Source organism: Ammospiza nelsoni, chromosome 1 (assembly GCF_027579445.1).
Source record: "Ammospiza nelsoni isolate bAmmNel1 chromosome 1, bAmmNel1.pri, whole genome shotgun sequence".
Lineage (NCBI taxonomy): Eukaryota > Metazoa > Chordata > Aves > Passeriformes > Passerellidae > Ammospiza > Ammospiza nelsoni.
Window position 1 is genome coordinate 26,692,821 of NC_080633.1, and position 19,259 is coordinate 26,712,079.

A 19,259-nucleotide genomic window follows, 5' to 3' on the forward strand; every position below is an offset into this window, starting at 1 on the left:
TGTGCCCAGGCAGCAGAGCGGGCAGCAGAGCGGGCAGCAGGGAGGGCAGGGAGGGCAGCGCCGCTCCCGGGCAGAGGCAGGCAGCAGGGCGGCTAGGGCAGGCAGCAGGGACACGGCAGACAGAGGGACAGGGCAAACAGAGGGACAGAGCAGGACACACGGCGGGCAGCAGGGACAGGGCAGGCAGCAGCGCGGGCAGGGTGGGCAGGGCGGGCAGCGCAAGGCAGATCGTGCCGCCCGGGGAGGGCTCTAATTCATCACCCCGTTCAGCGGAGAGGATGGGACGCTGCTAAACTCCCCTTCCTCCCTCCTCCCTTCCCCCCTCGCCTGGCAAGCCCCCCCGTCCTCCCCCCTCCGCTGCTCTTTCTCTTTCCCCAAGCAGTGAGCCTCGGACAGTGCTCGGCTCCAGCGCTTTATTTTAAGATGATCGGCCAAGGTCTTTGCAGATAGATTTTATCTGAAGTTAAATAGCAGGCGCTCGCCGCTCACTCGCCAATAAGTCATTTTTAATAGAGACAAATCGCTCTGGACGCCCCGGAGCGCCGGTGCCGCCGCTCCTGCCCGCGCCCCCCGCCGAAGGCGAGCGGGCAGCCCGGGCAGCTCCCTCCTTCCGTAAGTGTCCTGCTCGGCGGATCCAGAGCGCGGCCGTGTGCGGAGAAGGGGAGGCAAGGGGGGGAGAGCCTGCCAGCCGCCCCGCCGCCCTGACAGTGCCTGCGCTGGATGCACAGCGGCCGCGGGACCCCTCGGCGCGGAGCGCGGCCAGGAGATGCGCAGGGGCGGCGGGCTGCGCCGCGGCACTCGGCCCCTCTAGGCTCGCCCATGGAGCGTCCCGCGGAGCCCCGTCCGCCGTCGGATCCCGCACGCCGTACGTATCCCCAGCGCGGCCCCCCCGCGGCGGCGGGGCTGTCGGCGGGCCGCGGGGGCGGAGAAGGGCTGGGGCCGGGGATGGGGGTGCTCGCCCGTCGGGGCGCCCCGGGGCGCGGTCCCGGCCCGGGGCAGGGCACGGCGCGCCTTTAGGAGCGGCAGAGGGAGGTGGGCGCTTGCAGGGGTAAGCAGGTCCTGCTCGGGCGTCCCGAAGGCGAAGCTCTCTGCCTCGGCTTTAAGCGCCCACAAGCATCCGGAGCCACGACCCCAGCGTCCGCTGTCGCCTTCTCCCCGCGCCGCTCCCTAGCTCGCTACCGGGGCTCCGCAGCCGACCGGCGGGCGGCTGCCGCCCGGTCCCCGCCGGGGGCACACAGACAGGCAGGGCTGGCAGTGGCACCCCCGGGCCGTCCCAGCCCACACCACGGGGCTCTCCCGCCCAGGGAAAGGACCGAGCGCCGGGGAGCGCTGCCTGTAGGCGGTCTGCCGCCACCTCGGACCGTGCGATCACTTTGCTTTGACGATGGATTAACTCGATTTTAATCGTTTTTTGTTTCGCCCACCCCCCTTCACACACCCCATCTCCTCCTTCTCTCCCGCCGCCGCCCCCCCGCGCCCCCCCTTTCCCTATACACCTCTGTTCCCCCCTTGTGCTGAGCCTAACCTTGTCTTGTGGTCATGGGATCTATAATTTCGTTTTTGTCTAGGCTGGTGAGAGCTCTGCTTGTTCTGTAAAGTGGATGTCAGGTGGATCTATGTTCTGGAAGGAACAAAGAGGCAGCGAAAGCAGCGCGGGGGAAGTTTGAGCGGCGAGGATGCAGGCTGTGTACTGGTACGCGGTCCTTCTGCTGCAGCCCACTCTCTACCTGGTGAGTGTCCCCGGCCCCTCTCACGGGCCGGGCATGGGGATGCTCGTCGGGGAGCAGGGCGCCAGCCTGGCGGAGAACGAGCAAACTCACGGCAACTACTGGCACGCCGCAGCCAGCCCTGCCCCGTCCTCCTGGGGCCGGGATGGTGCGGGGCGGTACGGGTCCCGGCCGGGAAATCTCGGCGGGGTGCGAGGACCTGAAACTGCTCCGCGGGGACGGGGTGCTCCGCCGGGCCGGACCAGGGTCGGGATCTCCTGGGCTGCGTCCCCCCGTGCTGCCTCCCGGACCGGTCCCTGTGTGTCTGCGCGGGCACCAGAGCACCGCCGCGGGGGCGCCCGGCCAGGCTGTGGGATGGAGGCAACTTCGTGCCCTCCGCTCCCTGCCGAGGGTGGGAGCCCCTCCGGAAGGGAACCCCGCCGTGTGCCACTACGGGCGGTGCGGCACAGGCGGGCGGGCACTCGGCGGCGAGCACAGCTAGTGTTTTCCGCGAGAAGTGTCATTGACTTTCGTAGCAAATCTCCTTTAAGATTACCGCGGGAACACGAGTAAACACCGGCGTTATCTCCTTTCACACACACACTTTATTCCCGCTACGATTGCAAGGAACAAAACCTAGGCAGACTGCCCTTTTGCAGTCCGCATCCTCTCTCTCTTGTGATGCGTTAAGCAGGCAAACGCTTGGCGGCAGCTCATCCCCGTGGCTACGGGGGAGGGAAAAGACTTTTTTCCAGGAGCGCTGCCGAGAGAAGCACATCGGCGCCCGTGCTGGGGGTGGTGACGGCGACAGCCCGGCTCTCGGGCTGTGGCTCTCGAGCTCGGGCTGCGGATCCCGCTTTCGGGCTCCCACTCCGGCTCCGGCTAGGGCTCCGGCTCTCGGGCTCCGGCTGCGGTTCCCGTTCTCCAGCTCCGGCTCCGGTTCCCGGGCTGCGGGCGCTGGCCGTGCCGCCGCTCCCTGCGCTGTGGCGGCCGCGCCGCCCGGGGGCGCTGCGGGGCAGCGCGCGCGGCCCCGCGCGGGGCAGCCAATGGGGCGCGGGCGAGGGGGGGGGGGGGGGCAGGCGGGGCCGCGCGCGATCCAACCGCGCCCGCGCAGCGCCCGCGCGCCCGGCCCGGCCCGGCCCAATCCAGTCTCAAATCCCGGCCCATCCCGGCCCAATCCCGGCCCAAATCCCGGCCCAGTCCCGGCCCAATCCCGGCCAATCCCGGCCCATCCCGGCCCGGTCCGGCGCCTCCCGGCCCTTCCCGTGCCCGCCCGACGTGGCTCCCTCATGAGGGGTCCTGCCCTCGGCGGGCGGTGCCACGTCTGGCGCGGGCGTCTCTCCTCCCTGCGAATTTTATAGCTGGGGTGGGGGTGGAAGGGTGGGGGGAAATGGGGAGAAAAGCGCGTGGCAAATAATCCATCAAAAAACCGGAGCGAGATCGATACGTCGTGTTAAATTTTAAATGTGTTTGCTGGCAGTTAAACTGCTCTCGACTCATTACAACAACAGTGCTGGATTTATTCTAATGCGCTGCAGTCTGAACAACAAGCGCATTAATTCTCCTTTAATTGTAAACTGGGAGCATTTGAAAACCATTCAGTGTGCAAATTATGCTGATTCAATTACCGTTTAGTTACAGACTTCATTACCTGAATACTTTTTTTTTTCCCGAGGACTTGGCATTGCAGAGTGAAGGAGACGATTTTCAAGTTTCCCTCGAAACAATGCAAAATATGACACAGAAAAAAAAAATCGGGAATAAAAGGCGAGCTAGGGGGAGGGAATGCGCCCTTCAGCTCGTCTGTGTCTTCTGCCAAAACGCTCGAGGAGGATCCAAAGGATTTCCCTAGCACGATTCTTCTTTCTAACTCCATTCTTCCACGTTTATGCCAATCTCCCCCTATTCTCTGTATTTCAGGAGTGACTCTGAAAGTTTGCATTAGGCCATCACATGGTAACAAACTGTTTGTTAGCACCGAAGCATGAAGTTTTGATTAAAGCTTTAATGCGGCGCCACAAAGCAGCAAGGTGCAGCACTTTGTTGTGCCTTTCCATATGTGCACGTCGCTCCGCGTGGACAAAAGCAGTTTCAATTAGGAATTAAATTTTCAATGCTCAAACTGTTAGGAAGGGTAAATGAAATGGCAGCACAAACAGCTTCCTATCGAGTTTGTTAAAAAAAACCTTTTTGAGAGGGGTTAATCATATAGGTGAGAGGGAAAATAGCCTGTTTCCCCTTCGCCTGAATTAGGAGGTGTTCATGGAGAGTGAACAGCTGCAGTGAGGCTGGGCTGCCTTGAAGTCACTCATTTACAGACACTGTCTGCCTTGTAATTTCTCTTCACTCAGCAAACCGCTGCTCTTTTTCTTTTTCTTTTTTTTTTAATTATTTTTCCACCTCCTCTGTTAAACCTCTTTGTAAGAAATCTTAAGGAAAAAAAAAAAAAAAACCAAAAACAGTGCTTCAGGTTTTCTTCCCCTTTTAACAGGGCCATATGCTATTCAGCCTTATTGCCTGAAATTTATAGAGATCGTGGCCGATCTGAATGAGTAGGAATTTTGCTGGGGTAGAGATGGTTCACCTTATTATGTTTATTGAAAAGAACATTAGTTGTGCATTGCAAGGTGCATTTTCTTCTTTCTTGTTTTGAGCTGTGCAGTTTATTGAAAATGTTATATTTGATTTGCAATGGTAGTGCATTTTCTTTGGCCTAAATGGGTGACTTATTTGTCAGAATTAGGAGTTAACCTTTAAAGTCATGCAGTTGTTTTCTTTCTCTACTTTTAGAAAGCTGCAGAAAGTATTCAAACACCTACACTAGGTCTCATTTACCACGACACTCCACATCACTGCTGTTCTTTCAAAAGCATCTTAGTCTGATTCTAATGGATGATGTTTCCTTAACTAACAGTGCTGAGCTCAAAATCGTCAGTGAGGAAGAACGTAAAGAATAAAGAAAAAAACCAAAATAACATCTGGAGATTGCAGACTCTCTTAGAATTGAGTTCTGTTTATAAGGACGCTGGGATTTTACACCATTCCTTTAAGGGAAACCTTCTTGTTGTACCTCCTACCTAGTTGCCTGTGAACTTCCAGTCCGACACCACAGAACAATAAAAGGCCAGCCTGTTTCTTTTCATTTCTTCCTTATATTTTTTCCCCCTGTGTGGAAGCAGCAAGCTGTAGAAGTGGCTACAGACCGCGCGGGCTGTTAGGAAGGACGGCAAGGATCCCGAGTATTATTTCTCAGAGGGACAGGTCAAGCAGGCCCTCGAAGGAGGAGGCAGATCGTGTTCGTGCCGGCCGCTGCGGAGCCGCTCCGTGCGGCGGGGCCCGGCGGGCTGTGCCCGGCAGCTGCCGGCGGCGACGGGCGCTCGTCCCATCCCGTCCCGTCCCGTCCCGTCCCGTCCCGTCCCGTCCCGTCCCGTCCCGTCCCGTCCCGTCCCGTCCCGTCCTGTCCCGGCGCTCCCGGGCTCTGTGCAGCCCCGGGCGGCCAAGGGCTGGCTCACGGCGGGATTTCACCCCCGCCACGGTCACAGGCTCGACTCCCGCCCGCCCTGGGGACACCGTGCCGCACCGCACAAGCACGGAGTGCGTACATGCACCTCTTTTGCCGGGATCACCTCGGCTCATTACTTAGGTGCTCCTACACCGGAGCAGCGGGTACGGAGCTAAAATCAGTCGGAATTTTGCGTGGCATGCTGCTAGGGTAAGGATCCCTCCCGCTCTTCATCCCTCGCCCGGCTTGTCGTCTTCTCCCAGCAAAGCGTTTATTCACCGGTGGCTTTAATTAGGATCCGCACCGGAGCCGGGTAGCTGAGTGCTGAACTCTGTGCAGAACTTGAGCAGCGCCAGAGCAGGAGGAGGGGTGGCTTTGCACCCCGCCGTGAAGGCTGTTCCTCCCGCGGGGGGAGCTTTCCTGCGCGGCGCTTTGCCAGAGGAGCAGAACTGCGGGGCTCACGGGGCACCTTGTTAAACACGGCCATGGCTTTGGCAGAGGGGCTTTGGAAACAGCCTGCTAACCTCCCCGCCGCGCCGGGCTGGGATTTTAGGGTCTGTTTCACACCGTCACTGTAGCTTGGAGGCCTTCTGACAGCCGAGAGGAGCTTCCCTGCAAAATTGTTGTGAATAACAGGGGTTTAAAATTGTCCTCAGTGGTGGCACACTCGGTACAGTATTTGCTGAGGGGGTAAACAGGGGGTTAGCGGCTCCGGAGTTTGTGTACATTTAATTTCGCTGCGTGTCGCACTGTTTGCGGTCATTTCACCCCAGTTAATGAAAGCTGTGGTGAACGTGAGGAAATATCACGTGCCGGCGAAGATAAGTTGGTTTTTTTTTTTTCTTCCGTCTTTTTAAAGATTGTTGCTGATTGTGTCCTACTTTGTCACCGAGGGAAAAAAAAAGCCCAACAAACAAACCTACACCTCTATAGGCAGAAAACAAAAGAGACAGGAGGCATTGTCCTATCGTAATCACCACCCACAGTATTTTCTCAGAGGCATTTGGTGGTGAATGCATTCGGGTATTGCTTTTTTCCCCCAAATAAGCGTTTTCTTTCAATTTTCAAATTGACGTCGAAGGCAGGGAGGGCGGGGGAGAGCACTTGGCGAGCAGGGACAGAAGTGGCTTTTTGTGCGGGGGAGTTTACGTAGCCTTGAGAAGCTCCCGCTCTCTCTTTCTTAACGAGTTTGAAAGATGCTGTAGCGGTGGTGTAAAGGGAAAAATTACCTTTTCGGAAGGTAAGACAAGGGAATAACAACGGGACCCCGACCTCGTGTAGGTGAAACAAACTTATCTGCGCTCTAGATTTTTTTTTTTTTTTTCAAGCTGAGGATAGTGTATTCTTTTCCAGGCTTCCTTCCCTGCTTCCTAACCACCAGAGACCTGTGCTAGTTTCAGAAGGGGTTTTCCTGCACTGAACTTTCTTTTTCCTGATGCTTAGTACACACTATTTTAATTCAGTATATAGTTGGAGAAAGCAATCTGGAATAGATTTCACCTTCTGGGGAGGGACTTGAATGTAATCCAACATCCCTGCCTGTCTTCGACTAACCAAATCTTCCAAGTCGGTACGGTACCTAGAGGTGTCCATTTTAACCTCTTTAATATTTCCCTGCATCTCTAAACCGCCGTTTTAATTAACAAAAACCCCATTTCCTAATCGTCTTGGAAAGTGCGGTGAAGCAGGTTAAGAAACCAATTGCTCTGAATAGCCAGCACTTGGAGAAAATGAATGTATGAGCCATCCTAGCCTCCCTAGGATTGGCTTCTGTTCTTCCGACTGGATTTGGGTGAAGTTTTAATGTGATTTAGCAGATAGTTTAACACCCAGCTCGGTCTTCTTGTAAGTCAGCATTAAACCACCTCCTGGGTGCTTTGTAAATACAGCTTTAGCATTTTTTTCATGCGGCAGATTGACATGTTGACGATTCTGCTTTAAGGAATGTGACAATAAAGTTGAAACCCAAAGGCTGGCAAGCACTTCATCAAGGATAAAAAGGTTCTGCTGTAAGGATGTCACTCAATTTATTGTGAAAGTCGAATGAATTACGTTTAATGAAAGTGCTCCCCAGATGAATATTACCAGCAATTTCCTGAGTTGGCTCTGTCAGATTGATATGAGGAAATGCCAACCCATATCAAAAAAGATCTCCAATCTCAATTACAATGCAAGCTTTCGAAGAGCTCCTTTTTATTGATATGATATATATTGGCGGGTTCTCAATGCTGTGCAAACTACTCTCTGTTTAACAGGACAGCACACTTCCCAGTTTATTGTTTAACACTACGTTTTTCTGGCTGTTGTATAAACTTCTGCGAGTGCCCTTTTTCAGAGGGGAAACTGCCTCTCATCCTCTTTCCTTTTCTGTGACCCAGAGAGATCAAAGTTGTGTGGCTGGCAGGCAGCGGGGGCGACGCTCATTGCAGGAAGTTTGTTCAGCCTGGATAGACAAAGCCGAAGGTCAAGACAAATAGCTCGGCTGAGACAATGGCATTGGATCCCCTAATTTTCAGTGCATTTCTACGCAACAATCTAGATCACGGTAATATTTGTTGCGACTAGCAATCCCAGTATTCCTATCCTTTCTTCCTCATTCCTCTAGGGCTTCTAGGGGCAAATTAGGAATTCAGTGAGCCCTCGAAGGGAGAGAAAATCTCTCTTGTCACCTCATCTACATAAGAATTGACTTTTCGAGAGGCTTTTCTGCTCTAGTTTAACTACGGTGACGCCGGTCGTTACTCAAGAGTACAGCTTCTTTTCCCATATCCGTCTTGCTGGGCTTGATTGTGATTGATTCAGTCAGATTTCTTCTATTGCTTTGCCATACTCTTTCAATTTTTTGTATCAAAGCAGAGAGACGGTATTGAAGGACAATAGGGAGGCTCTCAAAACTCTGCAGTAGGACGGGGACATGGTTACATTCACATGTGGGGCTGCACTCCTTGCATAAAGCATTAACGAGGAAGCAGAAAGAACTTGTGCTTAGCACATATCGGGTTAGTCTGGCTTCCTATTTCCCATTCGTTGCCGGATCCGTGTCTGAAACTTTATTCAGAGTATGATTAGTCTACCTGTTATTTATTTATTTATTTGTTTGTTTGTTTATTTTTTAAAAGTATGTTTTCCCCCCCTCTGTCGGAGATGCTGAGTGTTTCGAGCCGCGGACGGCGAGTGCAGGCGCTGCGGGGAGAGCGGGCAGGCTCTGGCAATGGGGCCGAGAGAGGGCTGGCCCTGAGTGTCCCGCTCGGCGCGGGGCCGGGGCTGGCGCTGCCCCCTCGGCCGGGCCGGCAGCAGCGCCATGGAGAGAGCCCGGGATGGGGGAGTGCCCTGGAGAGAGCCCGGGATGGGGCGGAACCCTGGAGAGAGCCCGGGATAGGGGAGTGCCCTGGAAAGAGCCCCGGCCTGGCGAGAGCCCGGGCCGGATCAGCACCTTGGACAGAGCCCGGGCCGGGCAGCACCACGGGCAGCGCCCGGCCCCGGTCCCGGCCCGCACCGCCGGCTGCTCTCTCACAGGCGCCCCGTCCCGGGCTGCTCAAGGTTTTGGGCTGCTGCTGCTTAGACCTCATCCTCAACACGCTGTGGAGTTGGGGCTTGGCTCTCTGTGCCAGTTTTCCTGAAGGAAGGAGGGGACGGGTGGACCAGCAGGTCGATGTATTTATTTACTGTTGCTGCAGACTGTCTTTCACTCAGTGGTGAAATGGTAGCTTTGTTTTCTGAGGAAAAGCTGGTCAGAAGGACAATACATAAGTATGCGGTGGAGCAGGGGTGGTAGAATGAATCTGGGGATAGGAAAGCTGTTCTGAGATGCTCAGGTTTGTCTCATTGTATTCCAGGACCATGGCATCCTCTCCTCTTGGAGAGAGACCAGAGATTTGCAAAAGCATTGGAGTAAAAAATGAGGTCTGAGACATGGCTGACACTGAGACATGAGAACAGGGAGTTATTAATTAACAATGACTTTTTTAATCCTATGGGTCGGGGCAGGAGTGTCTCTCAGACACAGTTGATGTCATTTTTCGGGGTAGTGGCACTCTGAGGCACCTGTGAGGGGCAGCCAGATCTTGCTCCCTTCAATTGATTGCCTGTGTCCTGGCAGACAGTGCTCAGGGTATCTCCCAGCCCTCCACTTGCTTTCACAAGGAGATAATCACAGGCAACTGCCTCCACCCCTGTAAATCCCACTTACTATCAACAGAGCTATCCTCTAGAGCTCTACTGCCTGAAAAGCACTTGTCAATGAAACAGTGACTTTTGGCAAGGCAGGTGTAAGTGAATGACTGATGAAGAGTCCTTCAATAAAGGAATGTGATGGGAATTGACTGGGCTGAGAGGTAAAATAACCCACAATCTCTACCAGCCTTCCAGACAAAACCATAAGCCATTTATTCCTAATCCATATCCTCCCATGAATACCAGTAGTGATTGTGATGCTTTTGCTGGATGTGAGCATTCTCCAGTCCCTTTTGATTACACCATATCCCTGTGCGTGGTGTCTCACAACTGCATTGTCTGCTGCAGAGATACTGCTTTTATCTTCCAAATGCCACCCTCATTAATGTCAATGTCTCACCGTCCAGCCAGTGACAAATGTCTCAGGGACGTTCATCTGCCTTGCACACTGCATCATCTCTCCCGCTGCCTTGTCTTTTCCTCTCCGAGGAGAGATTTAGTAATATTTTCTTCCTTACCCCCTGTATCTGCTCAAAAATGTTTTGTCCACTAGGTGGTCTCTGTCCTGCCCATTCACAAGTTAGTTTGTCCTGTGAGTTATCACCTCTCCTGTTAATCTGTTTGATCACTTTGATGACAGATTGACCAGTGCATGCAAAGATGAACTGCTCTTTTCAGATCTGCAGGCTGTCGAAGGGAGAGAAATTAGGCCTACCAAATGATTATGACATTAGTGCCCTCTTTTCCTCAGATTTCATATTCTAACCCAGACTTGACACAAAAAACAAAAGAACAAAGAGCCTGGTTGTTTCTTTGTCTGGGTAACCTGGTTATTGTGTGCACAAGAGCACTTGTGAATGCCCTTATTTTGCTGGGCTTTTGAAAATGTGGTGATAGCTGTGCAGCAGACTTGTTTTAGAAGCAGAGCTGACAGACAAAATAATAGTAGGAAAGTTATCTAATAACCTTGGTTCTTGGAAAGGCACATAATTATAATAGATACAATAAATAAAAATATATTAATTAATTATTAATATTACAGTAATATATGAGACATTAGAATTATATTTATTTATTTAGAAAGAAAAGTAGAGAGTCACTTAAATCTAAGCAGTACAGTATCCTCAGCTGAAAATTAAAAGGTGCTTCTTACCTTCCTAGTTGGAACATGCTCTGAAATAACAGGAGTAGGATTACCAATGATTAGTGACCAGTGTTTTATGATCCTCTTTCCCCTTCCCCTGCCCTATGTCAGCCTTGCATTATGTGTGAGTTAACTTTCAGCTGGCACAATATTTCCTGCACTTGTTTTAGAGGTGCATGTGAGCTACTGGGTAAAAGTAAAAATAGAAACGAGAAACATTCTGCCCATGTATTGAGAACACTGTGGATAAACAAAGACTGCCCTGCTGCAGATCCTATGCCCTGATCCCGCAGTGTAATACAAGAGAGGATTCCATGTAAATCAATGGTTTGTTTACTTGTGTGAGGAGGACAGATTCTGTTTATGTTGAAGATTAAGGAGACCATTTCTGTTTCTGGGAATTGCTTGTCACTATTCAGATACCACTTCAAATTGAAAGTGTAATTGGCAGCTCTTAAAAGATTTTAGCTAATGGAATTTCTGTTATGGGTAGTTCAGACCACCTGTACCATAATATTTTTCTGCACAGTCATTTTTATAAGCTATTCTTGATTGAACTTTAGAAAAATAATCCTTCTGCTAGGCTGTTTTGTCAAGAAATATTGTCATAGGCCTTCAGGTACATAAAACTGCTTATATAAAATTAATGGACTGCTTTTTATATTTACATTCTCATGCATAGCATTTGAGGTCTTGCAAAAGAAGAGATAGACTTAAAATAGGAATAATGTTAAAACTGTGTCTTCATGCTTATTGCACTGTCAGCAGTATTGTAAAATATTGGTGTGCTTAAAATCAGAATGTTAGTTTGCAATTTGACTCTAATTTAGACTAATTTCTGCTGTCACTTACTGCAACTACTCTGTATTACATAGAGATTATTCTTAATGTTTATGTGGGGAATGCTTTGCACCTTGAGGAGATTTTGTAAGAAATATTGATAGGTAAAACATAGCAATAATACTGTACCTCTGTAGAGGACAATTGCTGAGTGAACAGATCTTAAAGGATGGGGAAGATAAGAAAGACTACAGAAATGTGACATAAACGATGTGCATAATAAATAGTATATGAAAACCTTCACCATTTAAAAAGATGGGCTCCATCCAGCTGCCTTTATCTGCAATGGATATTACTTGACAATGTCCACATTTTATATTCCTGCTTTTCTCTTCTCTCTGCTTTCACAAACCATCACATTTGCTTAGCTGACTTGCTTGTAGCAGGTGGCAGTGTAGTACGTGTTGCAAGCAGAGGGAAGTGCATGGATACCTTCAGTGGCATCATATCTGGGAGTGGTCACTCAGAGTGGTTAAAAAACCAATATTATCTGGTCCTTGACAAGACTGTGGTACGTGTGAATCATCATCTATCTCTTTAGCTTCTGTCTGTGCTGACTCAGTGGGACCTCTTGCTGCGTGTCTCCTTCCTCTGTGAGCAGCCCTGCTCTCTGTGCCAGCACAAGTCATTGCTGTAAGGTACCATCCCACAGGATTACAAATGTATTGGAATATAGATTGTTGTTATCTGTTAAATGTGATGAATATTTGCTAGCTAGGGCAAACTGTGAGTCTTGGAAAAGTTATTGTATGGATTAGCAGATTGTAATTATATGGTTCAGTCTTCCAGTCTAACGCCACTCGAATATGGAAATGTATGACTAAGAACATTAGAGGAGGTGCTGTTGTTGTTCTTCACAATTTTTAGGATATTCTGAAATTGCAGTGTTGTAGCAGACACTTCAGAGTGAAGGCCAATAGCTTGCAACTACTTTTTAGAAGCAAAACACAATCTCAACTGAAGTCAGAACACTTGTCTCATATGCTTCAGTGCTTTACTGAGCTAGGAGAAAGTGAATGCAGTATGGTTTTTTCATTTCTTTTTTTGGGATATAAAACTTCTTCTATGGAGGAAAAGATAACACATCCATGTCTTCAAAAATATCACAGAGTAGTTTTTTTGCCAAGAATCTGCTGAATTTACCTCTAGACTACTCAGGATCTATTACAATATTTTTCTATTACCAAGTAGCGCACTTGATACTATCTCTTATCCTAAAAACATTGTCTTTATTATTATTGGATAATAATTAATGAGAAAAAAATTCCTATAATTATGAGATAATAATTATTTTCTGATTAATTTTAATTTTTGAGTCATTATTTATAACTCATTCTGACTACTGCTCCAGCTTTTGAAGAAATAGTCTACAAAAATACATTTATCTATGAAATTAAACTAGAGTTAGGATTTTCAAATAGATAATTAATGTGTCTTTTTTTTCCTTCCTGTAAATATGTTTTTGAAGCATGCAGACAGCACCCTTACTACTGTCTAGAACTACAAGAGATGCAAATGGTGACATGGCTCAGAAAGCCACGTGTGGCCATTTTGCAGAACTATATTTGAGGTCTAAAGTTGAAGTCTAACTGCACAATTGATGTACATGTTTTGCAGACCACTGCAGATTCTTTTTATTTTTTTTTAATGTCAGAAGAAAAATGTACTGGAACAATGACCATGTAAAGCAAAAAAATGTAGCTTTATTTATTCTTCTGCAAGAAACTTGCATGTTGATTCAGAACTACTCAGCTCAGAAGAACTTCGCCATTGATTTCTTTGGCTGTAAAATGGGGTCTTTAGCTTGATAAATATTTCCATTTTTATAAGATGGCTGGAATATTTCATTCCATTTTAGCTTGATTTTCTTTGTGAGAACTGGCTAGTGATAGTTCACACAGGAAAGAGGTAGTGAACATTTCTGATGATTGTGAAAGAATATGTATGTATGGGTATGTGGCATTCATAGCCTCTGCTCTGAGCAACTTAGTCTTCTGTGAAGTAAAAAAGAGCTGAGCAGGCTCTATACACTTTTATTTCTAGCATTGTTTCTGTCATTGTTTTATTCTTTAGTAAATTTACCCAGAAGAATGTCATCCTTTCTTTGGCCTGCCACAAGACCCTTCCCGTAGATCCCAGTCCTTTTGTTCCCTGGCAGAATGGCTCCATGGCTGCAGTACTCCTTCACCTACAGTAATGACTGCATGGATTGTCCCTAAACTCTGATATTTTACTTTATCCAAGCAGCACAGTGTTAGTCATCTACGTCTGGCACAAGAACAAACCTGTGCTGCCAGCTGCTCCAGGTGGATGATTTGCTTTAGCTCAACAGGTGGAGCTGTGACTTCGTTAGCTTCTTGATTCAGGCTAAATTCATCTCCCTGGGCTGGTCCCTGACTCAATTTTGCTCAGGTGTTTTACACTCTCTAAATCTGTACCTACATTTCCATTGCCGATGGAAAGGATTAAACCTCTTGACCTATAAAACATTTCAGGTAATGAGAGGCATATATGCTTTTGTATTCATCAAGAACAGTTACTCTGTGGGAAAGTGGTGGTTTTAGGGAGATTCTGTGGGAGATTTTTTTCACCTCAGCTTTGTGTAATAACAGAGAAATTAGATGGAGTCTAACATGAGTCTATTTAATTTAGTCCTCTTTGCGCAAGGTCCACCTTGCATGGTTGAATTTTGTGACCTGTTTTTTTGTTAGGTTTTCAAAGATTGTAGAGATGTTTGGAGCAATTTTGTCTTCAGTGTGTTTAGAGGAAACTAGCGCCAGTGGAGTTATGCTAATAACATTTATAAAACCAGCAAACTCATTGCTCATACATGCTAAAATTCTCATTTCATAGAATGCTTACAACTCCTATCGGCCCTTTTTGGCCTTGATTTAGCTGGAGCTGATCAATTGGTGAGTGGAATGAATGAAGGATCATTCTGTGTTGGAAAAATATATCATTGGACAACAAGGGAGTGGCTTGACGTGAGTTGGGATAATAGTGTGAGGATCCATCTATAAAGGTTCTTGCTTCTCTAAGGATTTAAATTTTCTGTATTCTCATGGTTTTTTATTCATTTTTCAACATACACCTGTTTAAAAATGTTTTCAACATACCCCTTGTTTTGTCTGATGAATGTTTAGAGAAAGGTTGTTTCCTATGGATTGTGTATCCCTTGGTAAGTCAGTGCTTCAAATATGATCCTAGATATTCACTATTCATGTCTGAAGTGTTCCTGATACTGCACTTACAGTGGCAAAGTCAGTTAGGTGAACAAAGACAATACTAACTGAAGATTTCAAGTCACATCATCTCCAGCAAAGAAATAATCATTGTGATTAGATGAAGCAAAGAGTTTCCAAACAAATAATTTAGCTTCCCAGACTAAAATATGCTGGAAACATTCACTGAATGCTTATGAATAAAATAAGCAGAAATCAAAATGGGAGAAGCTTTTTAATGAACAGAAGTATAGGGTAAATGAATCAAATAAATTGTTTGCTATTAATAATGTGACCAGCTACAGTGAGATTCCAATAAATATGCCCAGTGGGGATGGAAAAATCTACACAACTGAAATTACATTGATGAATTTATCCTGGTTTCCAATGCCTTCTGAGTATGCATGTAGGAAACAAAAGCTGTCATAAAGATAGCCTGACAGAAAATTGTCTCAACTATTTTTTTTTTTTTGAATTGAGATACTTCTCTTTGACAGTGAAAGTAATTTCAAGTTACTTAAGGATGCTAAATGTATCACTGCTTAGGCAGAGAATTCTTAGCAGAAATATCAGCATAAAAGTGACCTCTACTTTTGCAAGAAGACTCATTGGGAATGGTAGGAAATGAATATTATTACCTCTCCCTGAAGAAACAGGAGGTTAGTCTTTAATGGAATACTGTTGGTTCTAAAATATGAATGAGTCACTGTAGTTGCACAGAAATAGGTACAGTAATCAAAAGGAAATCTTAACACAAATTCCTTCTTAGAAATCAAAATAAAATCCCAAAACCCCCAGAATTTGAATAAAGATTCATCCTGTCGTAATTGCTTAGCTTTGATGTCTGTTTTTACAAGAGCCTGTCTCCACCTCTGAGCCTAGACCTCTATTTCATTCTTGACTACTTAAGAATTGTTTACATCTTGCATTGTTGGTGTCTGAGTCAATGTTACCCACAAACCTGAAACTCTGAGTTCAGTCACAGGCTTGGTTCAAGGCTCAAGCTTCAAAAAACTCCAAAACCAAAAAAGGGAATGCTGACCATCAGGAAGCAGTTCTAGTTGGGTGTGTAACACCCTAGACTTACAAAAGATTTGATAGGGTCACAGGACTTTTCCATTCTCATTTTCTCTGTCACTTGTTCATATTTTTCTCATCAGCCCAGTGACTGAAGCTTCTGTTAGGGATTTAAGAGATTCAGTTTCTTTACTTCTTCAGAAAATGTACATCCAAACCTTACAAATAGAGGTAATTGCTTTAACCACTGCCTGGTGGAATAGTCTTAGTGGAATTTTCTTGATTTTCTTGTTCATTTTATTCTGCTTGGTTTAATACAGTCAGGGACTGCTTTAATCTGAAACAGGATCTCATTGTAGGTAGATTCTGAGACATTTGTGTAATTAAGTCTCTGTCTCTTGCTCTTTGGCCTTATGTATTTGAGTTCACCCATAATGGAAGCACTTGAGATTTTGAGAGCCCTATATCAGAAAAAAAGCTTTATTATCATGTGTAAGAAATTCTTGAACCAGAAAGCTGAAGATATGCTGCCTTGCCAATTCTATTCATTGGGCATACTAGCAACAGCAAAATAAGGTACCTAATTCTAGGAGCATTTGTGCTTCAGAAATGTCAGAAAGTGTTTAAGTTAATTCCTTTTTGTCTCTGGTTGTTTCGTTTGGACAGTTTAGTAGCTTTTATGAATGCTGCTTTCAGGAAACATTTCCCAACAGAAATATGAGGGCAACTAATTCCAGGTTATGAAATTTAACAGGTCCCTTGGACAAAGAGAGTAAGGCTTTCACTGTACTGATTATAGGCACCTTCTGGATGAAGCCTGAAGGGTCTTCCAAGTTTGCTAACAGTAAGCACAGGCAGTTCTGAACTTCATCTGCTTGCTGAATCTCCATTATCTTCACAGCTACATACAAGTCCCGTTCTCATCTTACATTTTAAGAAACCCTGTCAGTCTGTCATAGCACAGTAACTAATTAGTAACTAATTGCTTCTAGAAAGCTGTTTATGTGCCCAAGATCCTGAAAGCATTATTTTTTTTTCCTGAAGAGCAATACCTGTGGTTAGCTATGGATGCATATGTTAGCTTGCAACAAGTTACCAACTTGCACACCACTACCCTCACTCCCCATCCATGATTTTTAAGCTTATAATTTCCTTTGTTTGATGATTTGTATCTATCATCCATGCATAAAAACCTGTACTGAATTACTGGATTGCAAGTTCTCTTCATGTCTATCTGCTTTTTCATTCTCAGTGCACCTGCAGGAACTGTCAGGAAAGAATAGGAGAACTTGGCTCCAGCATCTTATTTTGTTGGTCTAGAATATATATAGCAAGGATTGAAGGGATGTTCTTGCTTGGTGCAACCAATTCTCTGGGCTGAAGAAAGCAAACTCTGTTTTCCAGAGCTGAAACATGTATAGGTCATTCTGAGTGTTAAAACATATAAAGAATACTAATGATTTTTAGCTGTAGGAACTGAGCTGATTCTGGGAAGTAGTTAAAGCTTGATATTGAAAACACCCAGCAAAATACCCTGTCTTTGAATGGGCATTCTAGGAATCATAAAAATTATATGCCTGACACATTTTAAAGGTTTTTCCTTCTCCAGAAATGCAGCATTAGGACTTCTCAAAGAAAAACTGGTTTTGCTTTATTTTCCAAAGCCAGGGATGTTTTCCTGTGGTCTTGTTCTCTAAGATTTTGTGTTAATCTTTCCACAAAGACTGTATAAATAGTCAGGTAGATACCTTGCAGGGAAAAATTTTGCTCCAAGTAGCAAGGAGTTCAACAAACTTACAAGCAACTGAAAAAAAGTGTCTTTCCATGAAGTTCCAGGCAGCCTTAATCACAGCCATTGCCACCAGAACCATCTATAGTTTATGAACATATGTATCCTCCTAGGTGCTCTGTGTGACAGTACTTTGCAATATGGTGTTATTGTGTGAATAACTGTTGCCCTTTTTCAAATATTGTACTTTGGAGTAGCTCCATGGTTAAGCAGAATGGTTAGACAAATGCAGTTGTTGTTGATATTTATAATTTCTTTATAACACTACCACTCTGTGGTGCTTACAAACAAGAATTTTAGTTGTAACTTTTTCATCATGTGGTTCTTAAAAAATGCACAGGGAATAGAGTGGTGTAATGGATAGATTTTAAAATATACGTTTAAAATTTGAAAGTGACAGGCACATTTGGTATACATATAAAAAATATGCTGTTCTATAAGTGTTTTAACATGCAGATTGTATCCAATTATACACAGCTTTAATTATTTCCTAAAGACTCTGTTCTAGAAGTATAGACATTATAGTGCTGTTGGCCCCAGAGGATGTGATATATTTAATTTTGAATAAGGCCTTTTCAAGCTGCCATCTCTTTATGGGTAGATCTTTTTATCTGTACAGATGAAACTAGCTTGTTCTAGTAGCTCAAACATAATGGTCTGTTTGTGCAGAACAGTTAAGGGACAAAGAAACAGTCGCTCATTATTTCTTATTTCTCCATCTTAAAATTAGGAGATTTTTTGACTGGCAAAGAAAAATAGATCACCAGTACTACAAGGTCTGGGTGAAACATACTGGTAGCAGGATTAAGAAAGTCTTGCTTCATTTCAGACTATATGTGCCCTTGGGGGATCTCAGTTATGCCTTGAGACAAAAAAAATTTAATGTTTCATTTTGTAGTGGTACATCTTTCACCTTTATGTGGATTTAAAAATGTAAATAAAGTTGCTTTCTGTCAATGGGCTATGTGAAGGTCGCAGTCATATTCACCACAAGAATTCAAAGTGCCATTTGACCCATCATTGGTTCAGTAGATAACAGTGCATTCCATTCCCTTCCAGCGATCTAATTTGTAAGCACTTTGTAGCCCAACATTTTGTGCCTAGCTGCTAAAAAGTAAGAAATAAACCCTTAAGGACTTCATTGCAGATTTATTTACAGAATGTCTGGGTATCAAATAAGAAGATTTTAGAGTGCCAGGACATCTTGTATTGCAGTCTTGTAACAAGACTGAATATTGTAAAAGATAGTAGGAATGACTAGCAAAGGAGTTCAAGGGCTCTTTGATATATTTACTTTAAACTTTTATGTGCTTATCTCACACAATTCTCTCAGATCATCTTTGCAGCAGGCTTGGCATAAACTGCATTCTTCTAAAATTGAAAACAAGTAAAAGCTACTGTGCATGCTGTTTAGAGGTGGGGATGGATAAAACCATAGTTTTAATTAAATAGAATTTTTCTAATTTTGACAATGCAAGGTCTAGGATAAGTGTGAAGTTTGTTTGCCACAGTGCAGTCTGCCCAAGTGCCCACAGACTTCTCTCTGGATATCTGGAACATTTCTTGGCCAGAGCTTCAGCCGGTATTAAGTCCGGATGGTTCCCCTGATCTGGCCATATGTGACTGTGCACACCTTCTGTTGTTGCTTCCTCTCTTGGCTAGTTGTACTGAAACTGTGTAAACTGTTAAGCTTTGAAACAGAAACAAACCTTTACATGCTTAATGCTGTCATAAGAGACTTTCCTACAGGGAGCTTATTCTGCATTTGCTCAGGAGAAACAGTAGATTTTTTTCCCCAGAATGTGAACAATATATTTTTCTTAAATATTTATGTGCTGCATTATTTAGAGCTTCATTAGAAATACCT

General features: G+C 45.9%; 1 protein-coding gene across 2 annotated transcripts in view; it reads left to right on the top strand.

Annotated features, from left to right (window-relative positions):
- Nucleotides 1-462: 462 nt before the first annotated feature.
- NXPH1 (neurexophilin 1) overlaps nucleotides 463-19,259 on the top strand; it is a 138,376-nt gene continuing 119,579 nt past the window's right edge. The window contains exons 1-2 of one of the 2 annotated variants that reach the window (XM_059478958.1): nucleotides 463-865; nucleotides 1,569-1,730. In XM_059478958.1, the coding sequence (XP_059334941.1) occupies nucleotides 1,677-1,730 (54 nt within the window). In that variant the 5' untranslated portion in view covers nucleotides 463-865; nucleotides 1,569-1,676. The remainder of the gene's footprint in view (nucleotides 866-1,568; nucleotides 1,731-19,259) is intronic. The other variant, XM_059478967.1, reaches the window with a different exon arrangement.